General features: G+C 41.8%; 2 protein-coding genes across 2 annotated transcripts; one reads left to right on the top strand and one right to left on the bottom strand. All coding sequences in view use genetic code 11, as the record gives it.

Moving 5' to 3' along the window:
- Positions 1 to 1,841: 1,841 nt before the first annotated feature.
- EGR_08051 (hypothetical protein) lies at positions 1,842 to 5,349 on the top strand (the record flags this gene model as incomplete). The annotated part of the gene is made up of 5 exons (XM_024497300.1): positions 1,842 to 2,118; positions 3,264 to 3,386; positions 3,505 to 3,559; positions 3,594 to 3,779; positions 5,232 to 5,349. 5 exons carry the CDS (start codon positions 1,842 to 1,844, stop codon positions 5,347 to 5,349), a joined length of 759 nt encoding a protein of 252 aa, XP_024348299.1.
- A 321-nt stretch (positions 5,350 to 5,670) lies between these two features.
- Positions 5,671 to 9,314, bottom strand: EGR_08050 (hypothetical protein; the record flags this gene model as incomplete). Its single annotated transcript, XM_024497299.1, has 5 exons — positions 5,671 to 5,911; positions 7,314 to 7,484; positions 8,600 to 8,729; positions 8,903 to 9,032; positions 9,243 to 9,314. The coding sequence occupies 5 exons, from the start codon at positions 9,312 to 9,314 to the stop codon at positions 5,671 to 5,673; spliced, it is 744 nt and encodes a 247-aa protein (XP_024348298.1).
- Between the last annotated feature and the right edge of the window lie 1,384 nt (positions 9,315 to 10,698).

The following is a 10,698-nucleotide window of genomic DNA, read 5'->3' as shown; positions in this document are numbered from 1 at the left end:
GCTACCTCGTCTGAGATTCTTCACCCACCCGCCTCCACCCGTCCCTTGTGATTACATTCGATTTGGTAAGGGGTGGAAGCAGTCGGCAATGTGGAAATAACCAAGGAGATCGTGACACAAAAGCTGACTATGCCACCCCTGAAGTTTAGCCGGATAGAGCTCCGTACTTATGCTGCGGAGGTGGAGATTTTGAGCCTCTCCGAGGGCGCGGTTTTAGTCTCGCTGACTGTGGCAATCTGTCCATGGGCGTAAGCAGGGCGGTGTCACGACACCCGTGGTCCCATGGTGCGGTGGTCAAACCTAAGGACACTAAAAGTTCTACGAATCAAGTGCAGATCTCGGTGGAACCTGTGTGCCCATTTCTCTTCTCCCCTCTTCACCTCCACTATCCTTTCCTCCGCACCCACCGATTTGAATTCCTTGTTGTTGCAAGGATAAAGATCGCTGGAAGATGGTTATACAACTTGCTCGAAAAAAGGACTGAGACGTTGGGGACAAATATTTGTGTTAAGATTTAATTTGCTTGTCAATGTCAATGATTGACAGGGAAGTTGTCGACCCTAAAATGGTTTTAAATGTACTTTTCTCTTGTCTTCCTCCTTTCCCCTACTAATAGATTATGAAAAGGCTAAATTACACCCTTAGAATGAGTGTAAAAGTTCAGCATTCCACCCTAAAAATAGCTTAACCGCATCCGACCTCCCTATCCTCTATCCCTATCCCCAGGTGGTTTACCCTCCCAGCGGTTGAGAGGGAGGGAGAGAGGGAGATGGAAGACATTGTTTCAGGGTTAGCGTGATCACTACCTTGTCGCTATCCAAAAGCACCGCGGTCTTATCTTCCACCCACCGCTGTGAAAAAAAAGTAAACCAAACTTTTATGAAGCAGTGAAAAAAAATTTTATGACCTGTGAAAGTGTTGCCCTGATGCTTTGACACGAGAGGAGAAAAAAGCCATTTACACATTTATAGCTCTTTCTCTTTCCTTCCTATTTTGCATAGATTTGACCTGAGAGTGAGATGCAAGACCCCCAGATAAAACGACTCCTTATGTTAATAAAGTGGGATTGTATGTGTTGTGATGGCGGAGGCAAGAGTAAATCGTCCGTGCTTCGGACTTGGAGGTTAGAAATAACCGCAATCAGTTGGTATGTCGGTGTCGGAAATAAACATTCCCTTCCTTTTTCAAAGATACTATCACTGCCAAAGATTCCTAGCGTATCAAGCTTAAAACAGACGCAAGATTTTGGGCTGACAATGCAGCCAGTAGCTAGCGGTTTGAGAGAGTCATAACAACCTGGGAAAGGAAAGACAGCATCTCGATTCAGATTGCTTGTTGCTTCCTGGGCCCCAGAAAGGGGCAGTTGTAAGGTGGTGGGATCCACCCAAATCCAAACACCTCTTGTAAGGAGGGTAGCAGCTTTTGGTGATGCCTCAGAGAGGATCTGCAATTCTACGGATTGGAGGTTTTTAAAATCCCACCAACATTTGAGCAGCCACATCGGTGATCAAGTGCCACCTAACGAGAAGGACAAACAGACAGAAACCAGGAGTAGGTGGAGTTGAAATGACCTCTAAAGAACGGTCAATAATATCAAGGAAAAAAAGGTGAATGAGGAGTGGAATATGCCCAGGTAGGCGTTTTTCAAATCCTCTACCTCTTCCCAAAAAAAAACAGAGGAAGGAAGGCGCCACGATACCTTTGAGGCAAAATTCCACCTTCTTTGAAGAAGATTTGTTTTTCTCTCAATTTTTTTGTCAGGAATGAAATTTCTACCCGAAAAGTGCTTTGCCTTTAGAGTTCGATTGCCGATTTAAGTGGCGCATTCTACAACATGATAAATGAATGCCATCAAAGTCTGCAAGAAGCATCAATGCGGTGGGATGTGGAAAACTGCCCGTTCAAACGAAAATAAGAGTGCATCATCTACTTTTGTTTTCTGTTCTTCAGCTAATTTCTTTGTTTGGATGGGTGACACCTCAAAAAAAAAGTCAGGTTCGATAGCAGGACAACAATGGGGTTGGTCCAGTCGGATGGGGCAAGTCGTACCTCAGTACTTTGGTGTGCTTGTACTAGAAGGCTGCTTCCAAACCCGCCTCTCCAACAAAGTGTACACAGGTAACTTAAACCAAGAATGTAAAAACCGACTTCTTCGAGGACCGCAAACATCAGTTTGGTGCATTGACTGGATAATAATGATAAAAGAATGAAGTAGGAGGACATTATAAGGTTGCCAGTTAATTTGTATTGGGGTAGAAAAGTGTCCATCAAGGCTTCTACTCCACCATTCAGATCGGCTATACAGAACTTTCCGACTCGATTTTGAATTGACTCGACTCCCGTCAAACCCATTCATAATCATGACGGCGATTGCGCCAGACAACACAGTACCGGACATTGTCTGCACCGTAGGGTTGGGGAAAGTCTTTCCATGCCAGTATTATTTTCTGCCCAAGTTCCTACGATTCCCCAACCGCCGCCTGAGAGATTAAATGCCCCACATGGAAAACTACTTCCGTGTACGAGTTTTGCCTATCTATCTGTCTGCCTATCTCCATTTTCTAGGGCCACGGAATATGGCCGCGATGAAGGCGTCCAGTTAACGATTCCTACCGTGGGAGATCGAGAAAACGAGTCACTTGAACACAAAGCCCGCGCACCATTTGAATTTGGAAGAACAATGTCAAGCATGAGGACTCCCTACCACCACCAGCACAGTGCCTAAGCACCACTGCACTAAGTATTCCATGTCTAAAGATGATAGACATTTCAAATTATCCGCAATTTTCGCACCAATGCAAAAAAACGTCTGAGACACTGTCTATGTAATCACCAAAGCGCAACAACCGTCCGTCGTCGCCGCTTTTGACCACGTTTCCACAGCGACAACCTCAGGGGACGGCGTTACTTCACTCCTGCCCTATCCACTCCACTCCAATCCACTACACCCAACTCATTTAAAGCCTGTTTGAGAATGGACGTGCAACCGTGACTCTCGAATGCGCAGATTTTATGTTTTCCCACTGTACCGCCATCCACCGTATCATCCCATGCATCGCATTTCACCACGACCACGACACGGTCATAAAATTTGTCTCAAAGCAAAGTAAATGCCGAAACCTCATGGGGTCATTGCAGGTCCACCTGTGTCTCTCCCCACGCAGATCTATTTGGATGGCGAAAGGAGGCGTTGGCACATCGCCGGACTTGGTGCATTCCTGTTTAGTCCTGTCAAGGCTTTCAAAGATCTTACTTTACTCTAGAGCCCAGGGAATTGATTCCATGTGATGTAAAAGCACAACTTTTGGTCGAAATGAATAAATTGAGACCTTTAGAGAGAATTTTTTTCTCCAAAAAAGTAGTATTATGGGTACCCTCAACAGAAAGTAGAGAACAGACAAGACGAAGTACCAGTCACCTCCCTCCACGCCTCAGGGATTATAAAGTGGAATTAAGCCGGCAAAACTGTTACTCTTCAAAAGAAATTTTTTTTCTTAAACAAAGGACTAGAAAAACTTTTTGTGACTGTTCCCTTAAATAAGGAACTACAGCATGTGTTGTGAGGCTACGTTAACTTTTTGTGCCTCCTCCAGTCCGCTATTTGGCCTTACTGCCAGTGGTGGACCGAGAACAAACCTTAGTACACCAAAAACTATCAACAAAAGAATCGTTTGCATCATTTACGAGATAACCAGGGAAACCCGAAGCTTAATTTGGAGCGGCTTTAAAGTACCCATGAAAGGCGAAGAAGATAATGAAATCGGAGACAAAATTTTGGGGTAGGTACTTTGTATAATGTGACCAAAACCGTCTTTAGAGAAACAAGTGGAAGAAGAAATGTGCACACCATCAGGCTGCATGTCAAAAACCAGAAGGAGTAATGTCATTGACAGCTCCTCACTCGTCTTCAACTTCACCGGCGAGTAGAACGACTGGAACGGTGACACTGCGTAGGCTAATTATCAACGTATCGACGCAGTAGTAGTGGCAGAGCAAAGTCAGGTTGCACTGCTTAGTCGTAAAATCGCCGTACAACCACAGTTTAGCAGCAGTTTTGTGTTTGTCTACGTAGAACGGAGGAGTGGGGGAGAGGTGAGAGAGTTAGGGATGGTCGGACGGTACACACGCGCTTAGATTAGCCATAAATCACGACACGGTGTTTGTTGGGGCCGACAGAGAGGAATTTAGCCTGACGGAGGGTTATTGAATTTACCCACCAGACCTGCGGCCACGTGTCTCTCATTTCTCTCCCTATCTATGATGACTGGCCTTGGGGATTGGCCAACATAAAATTGACCGAATTTCAACCAAAAAACGGCGATGTTTGTAACAACTCGCCTTTTTTTCACAGATTCACTTCAAAGGAAAACGTAAGGTAGATTACTCCTAGATGGATGAATAAAGGATCACTTAACCGATGGGGGAAGTTGGATGGAGTCTTGTCACTGTCACTGTCGCACGCGAGTAGTTTGCAGTAGCTACCGCTTCTGCCATCACTGTCTGGTTCTCAACGCAGACCAGGCTCATTTTCCCATGGGATGTTGGCTAGCTCCCATTTAAGTGATCAAAAGAGTTAAAATCGCCTCTTATCAACCGACAGATGGGACCCTGTGTCACGATGTACGCTCGGTAGCTAGACAAATAAGATCTCTCTACTGTTAGTGGGTCGCCAACTCCTAGATTGAGGATAAAACAATAACCTACTGAGGTGAAATGGATAGCGGAGAGGAATCGGAAAAGCGTAGAATCACTCACCACATTAAAAACTTCTGGTTTGCCCATTTTTTACCCTTACACTATAGTAAAAGTGGAGTGGATGGACCTCTGCATTTGGATACAGTGGAAATAGAAGAGCTCTGTAAAGCCGCGGTCCAACAGGTGACTGGCCGAAACCCCATTCGATCAATTTATTTTATCTTAGCAAAACTTGGTGGTCTTAACCATTTGCAGGGTCGTTTCTGACCAATCTCCGACACAAAATTTATTTTTTTAGCACACCACTGCCACTTTAAACAGCTATTGCGTAGTTAACCTCAGTATCTGAACGAAAAGCGAAGAGAGCCAATTAAGGTTCATAAATCGCCAAGTTGGTCACGACTCACCCACTTTTTTACGAATACGATTTAACGAAGCATTGTGATAACACAGTGAATACTTGCCAAACAGCTCTAGCCCAATTTTGCATGTTTAACTCAAAAACGACCAAATAACTTTCATTTATGGGCATTTAGGCCTGCTTTCAATAAAAATAATAATAAATTACAGTTTTTAAATACAGGACAAGGATTTTATGAGAAAAGGTGTTTAATAGTGATTTTTTTACTGCCAAAAGCGTTTTTACAATTCTGATTGGATAAAAACTGACCAATTAGGAATCGATATCGTTAATCCAACCAATAGCAATCTTGTGTTAATTGAGGCGCGGATATGAAGGCGAAGTGTGAATTAAGTGAAAAGTGTATCAAAAAACAAAAAATGGACCAAATAAAGCAGTTCTCGTTTTAAATTTACCAATAAATTTTACATTTAGTACAGACTATGGTTTAGCATAGAAGAAACATGTTTGCGGTAATTGGACGGAGATTTGGTTTGCAGCTTTATTAACCAGGGCGAGGAAGGTTTGGTACCAAACATGGTACTCTGAATAATAATTAACCGCATTCCACACGCTTATTTATAGACTTCCATGTACGCAAGTTCACCACCAATAGAGCAACAACTGGTCAAAAATAATCCCATTAGATCCGAAATAGGTGGGATTTTGGTTGAATTAAATGAGGTACAGGATTCTGGTAACGTCTTACGTAGCCAGAAGCTTTGAGTTTTTTTATGAGACATAAATGGACCTAACTGCGTAACAAAAAGGCGTGAAGGAGTAATAAAAACTGGCGTTGAAAATCCTAAGTCACATCTAGAGCATGGAGAAAAACTTTATATATTGGGTAAATTTATGTATAAAACCCAATTGCTCAATTGGAGTTAAGTGAAAAGGAAAAGGATGATCCTACTCCCTGTGCATCATGGGTGCTTTCAACTACGACCCTAGTCCGTGAAGAAAAGTGGCCGAGTTTCCTAGCGAATTGTCAGTCTGTCTTCGTTTTGCACACCCTCCATTTCGGTTGTTTCGAGTCCCTCTGTGTCCTCATTTTACAATCTTTCATGAATAAATAGGAATTATTAACTTCCGGGAGGTAGAAAAAAACATTTAAAGTTCGTTACAATGACACAAAAACCTGTCATTTGAATGTGCCCGTCACTGCTTGGCTTGACCTACAGAATGGGGTCACCTCCCTCACTTTAAAGTGAGCAAAAATTAACGTGCCCTTATTTATTTATTCTAAAGTGCTGTGAATAAAGCGTAAAGTACTTGAGACCCCTTTTAAAAACACAACTTTACTTGTTGTGAAGCTCCGTGACTAATAAGCATTATATTAAAAGGTGAGAAGGTATCAGGTAGAAAAACAAAAAATTAAGAAGTCCTGGAGGAGCTCGAAATACGCCCGAATTGGGGGAGGGAGGTGGACAAAAGACGCAGAGATTTAAATCCTGCTCCTTTTTGCCTACTCCAAAAGACGATTGCCTCTTCTTTTTTAAACGAGAAAGAAAAATTCAAATGTGGTTTCCCATTACTGCGAACTCTTTAAGGTCAATCACCGAGTTTGTCAACTTGCCGACCCATCCATCCAGTTCTACCTCAGGTGATCTCTCCATTGCTAAGCTTGCTTTGCTTTTAACATTTTGCCTTATAAATGTCAAAAATGTCGAGACTAATCATCTACTTATTCACAGACTGTGGGTGAGATTTCTCAAGACCACTGTGTCAACGTTGGCAAGAGGTACTATTTCAAATATTTTTTTCTAAACAAGAAGAAATTCTAAGTCCTCAATTTGATTAATTGGCACATTTGGAAGATACTCATGGATTATTAATAAAAATAGGGCAAAAAATTAGGCGCAGGAGTAATTGGGAGTGCAGTAGATAATTATTTTTCCTACGAGACGGAGACTGGCTGCAAAACACCACCTTAGGAGGAAACAATATAGGGAGCTTGGCGCGTCTGTTTCGCCCCCCACTTTGTTTCCCCATCGCCTAATCAATCTCCCATTTGACTGTCTAGTGATTATTGCCAAGAAAGGGTGATAAACATATGCCCCTAGGAGAGATATCCTCATGGGAATGGGGAGGAGAATAAAGCAGTGTTTTTCCCCTCTTCCCATCTCCACCTCCTCTCCCCTTCTCTCTCCACCCTAAAATGCAGTTCTTCTTAGCGGCTAACCTTAGCAGTTAAAAAGAGGTGCGGGTGTAGCGTTACCTCACGCAAGTAGGACTTTCATCTTTCCAAGTCAGTGATCTTGTCTGGTTTTTACAAAAGTTTTCTTCCCACACACCTCCCAGTTGTATAGAGTAGATAAATTTCACAAACTCCATTCCCATCTCCTTGTAAGGATGGTGTGGTGTCACAACGGGACATGGAAGCAAATTACTTAAGGATATTCAAAAATTTGGCTTTTTAAATAGAAAATGATTAAACATGTCGGGCGGAACAACGATGAGTTACAGTGCTGCCATAACACGGTTGAGATTAGCCCATCTATCAGTGCAAAAATTGTCAAGTCAAATTGGCACTTGACTAGCCTAACTGCTAGTGATGACGTTGCTACGACTGCTACTAGCTTGGATACAAATCATGCAAGCGAATTATAGCATAAATCCGCATTTTCACCCACCCAAAGGATTACGATAGGCATTGCCTTTCTCTCTCTCTCCCCCTACCTCTTCCTCAATCTCACGTCTGATTGGCTACTGAGCCATCAGTACCTCATCATCACGCACCTCGCATATGCTAAGGGAAATGAGGAGACTAAGGAGAGGAAGATAGGTAGAGATTAAACAACACAACTTACCTCGTTAATCCACCGAATTTTCAGGTCCGGTCGACCAGTAGCAGAGCATTTAACACTCACTGGTCCATTCACAACCGATTCCAGAACTGGTGGTAGAGGACTCACCACTGGTGGCTCTGTAAAAGTTAAAATATAAAACCATTCATTCATCTCAAAAAACCTCCTTGTGTCAAAATCAGACCAATTTCTCAACATATCAAACTTTCTTGAATAAGACTTCCCAATCAATTAAAGAAGGACTGAAATATAGTTAACTAAACAGTCATAACTGCTGTCAGATAAAAAAGTTTTACGACACTATCAAACTATGATAAAAATATTGATTTGCGAACCGAAGACTCGGATTATGATCTTCTCTACATCAATGGTGGAACCAAGACCCATTTGATCAATTAGTTCACATCGAAATTCCATGTCGTTGTCATCGAGGCTTGCACCAGGATCCTGCTTTTCGATGCATAGCGATTCCACGGGTTCTGTGATGTCCTTCATAGAATACCCTGGATGAGCAGCAAAGAAGTCTTGACTGTTTGCATCGGTTTGCCTGAACTTCATCACTCTAACAAGACTGCGTAGTCGTTTGTCGCCTTGATGCAAAACAATAGCTTGGTTTTCTGAAAAAAAATGCTTGTGCGTGAATCAAACCCGAACATCGTACGTGTAAACAACAAAAAATTAAGTTAAAAGTTTCTACTTGATTGATTTGAAAAACAAGACTACAAACAGACTACTTGTAAAATAAGCAATAAGGTATGGAACCGTACATTTGTCAGAGGTAAGCAAAGAAACAAGGATAATTGACATGTGGATCATAAAAAGACCTTCTTAATATCAATAAAACATTTTACAAAAATAGTCAACATTTTTAGACAATAGTAACTGCGCTCAGGCACCCACCTTCTTGAGTCAATTCACAGCATAATCGGATGTTGTCCCCAAGTTTGACATGGACATCGCGTTCTAGACGTAAAACTTATTACCAAACGGTAAAACAAACCTTTTGTGGCATCTGCTAAAGAAGTTAGGAACAAAGCTAAGAATAAAACCAATTGTGAAATCATACTCGGGTAAATGCAATCAATGCTGTAGTTAAAATACCGCCTGTATCTGAAATGTACTCTTCCAACCTTGAAAAATTAAAACACTCGAAAATTTATTTACCAATCAATGTAGCACATTTTTAAGGTCTTAGCAGTGCAGTTATGTAGATTTTTAAAACTTTATGCCGTAAGTTGTTGTTATTGTAATTTTAGTGCTCTTTTTGCATAAATGTTAAACCAAGGAAAGGTTGCATTTAATTAAAAAGTTGTAAGATAATTTAAGGTCTTTTAACATACTTTTGAAATTTTTTTTAAAGAAGTGCTGAGTTGGTTGTAAGGACAACTGTTGTTACTTTTACAAAGCAACATGTGTCGTTTTCATATATTTTTAGACCATTTGTACTAAAATAAAAGCTACTAAACTTATTGTTGTTTTTATTGGATTGTCAAAAATGCAAGCCTTTAACCCTGGTTAGTTAAAAAACCTTCATATCGAATGCGGATGAGGTTGGTGAATGAGTTATGAAATGGTTTTGAGAGAGCATAAGGATTTCCAAAAAGATAATTGTGCCATTTTTAAAATGACATTGTAGCCCCCGATTCTCTCTATCTCCAAAATGTTTGAGGCTGCTGAGATGGGGTGTAGGCCATGCCTTTAAGTGGAAGTGCAATGGTGCAATGGCGTTCGTGTTATCAAAAGAAGGGTTACGCAAGTTATTGAAGCATTACATGATAGCATTATTTGAGCCGATTTATTAGTGGATAAATAAGGTTGTCGGCGTCCGCATTTTAATCACACCCACCTTTGGTTAAATAAGTGGCATTATAATTTACTTGAAGAATATTCGATTTACATTAACCAATCCACCGAACCCATCCACTAATAAGAAATCTCCAAAGTCTGGCCTAATTAAGCAGCAGAACTTCAGATATCATTTGACGTCTGATCGGGGCACTGGTACTCGTTTCTGCCAGTTTAGAGTGATTTTGAGAAGGTGACACTGAAGGTAAGTTGTTTTCTTGCAGCGTCGCACACGTTTGCATTTCAGGGTTGCTGTTTTCGGCGCCTTTCCAACGCAACGACAGTCATCACAGCCGCGATAGAACCACTGGCCCATTTTTGTGTATCTGCAAAGAGTTAGGTGAAGAAAGATGAGAGCAAAATACCGGGTGCTACATCTTGTACAGTAACATAAACGTTTGCTCCAAATTTTTTCTTTCAATTTTGGCAGAAAACCTCGTCTATTGAGATACGTTTAGCTTTTGCTATCCATGGTTTTACGTTTTTGAGAGAAAACATTTCCGTAGTAGTAGACACCAGGGATCGTCTTCTATCCACTTGTTATATCCAAAGGTTATGGGGTTCTATCACTCATGGAATCACTTCCTGGGCTGTGGGTCTAATGCGGCAATTGAAAGCCTTGATAGTAACCAATAGAAGAGGTCTGCATGAACGGCATTTGTGAGGAATGCACCTGGTTCGGCGATGTGCCAACGCCTCCTTTCGTCATCCAACTAAATCTGCATGGAGAGAAACACAGGTGGACCTGCAATGACCCCATGAGGTTTCGGCATTTACTTCGCTTTGAGACAAATTTTATGACCCTGTCGTGGTCGTGGTGAAATGCGATGCATGGGATGATGCGGTGGATGGCATTACAGTGGAAAAACATAAAATTGTTGCCCTTAATTCGTGCATTTGAGAGCCTTGACTTTATGTCCATTCAAGAGCAGGCTTTAAATGCGGAGGAGG

Source organism: Echinococcus granulosus (genome assembly GCF_000524195.1).
Source record: "Echinococcus granulosus chromosome Unknown EG_S00094, whole genome shotgun sequence".
NCBI classification, from domain to species: Eukaryota; Metazoa; Platyhelminthes; class Cestoda; order Cyclophyllidea; family Taeniidae; genus Echinococcus; species Echinococcus granulosus.
Note: the sequence above shows the minus strand (reverse complement) of the source record. Positions and strands in the feature narration are given on the sequence as shown.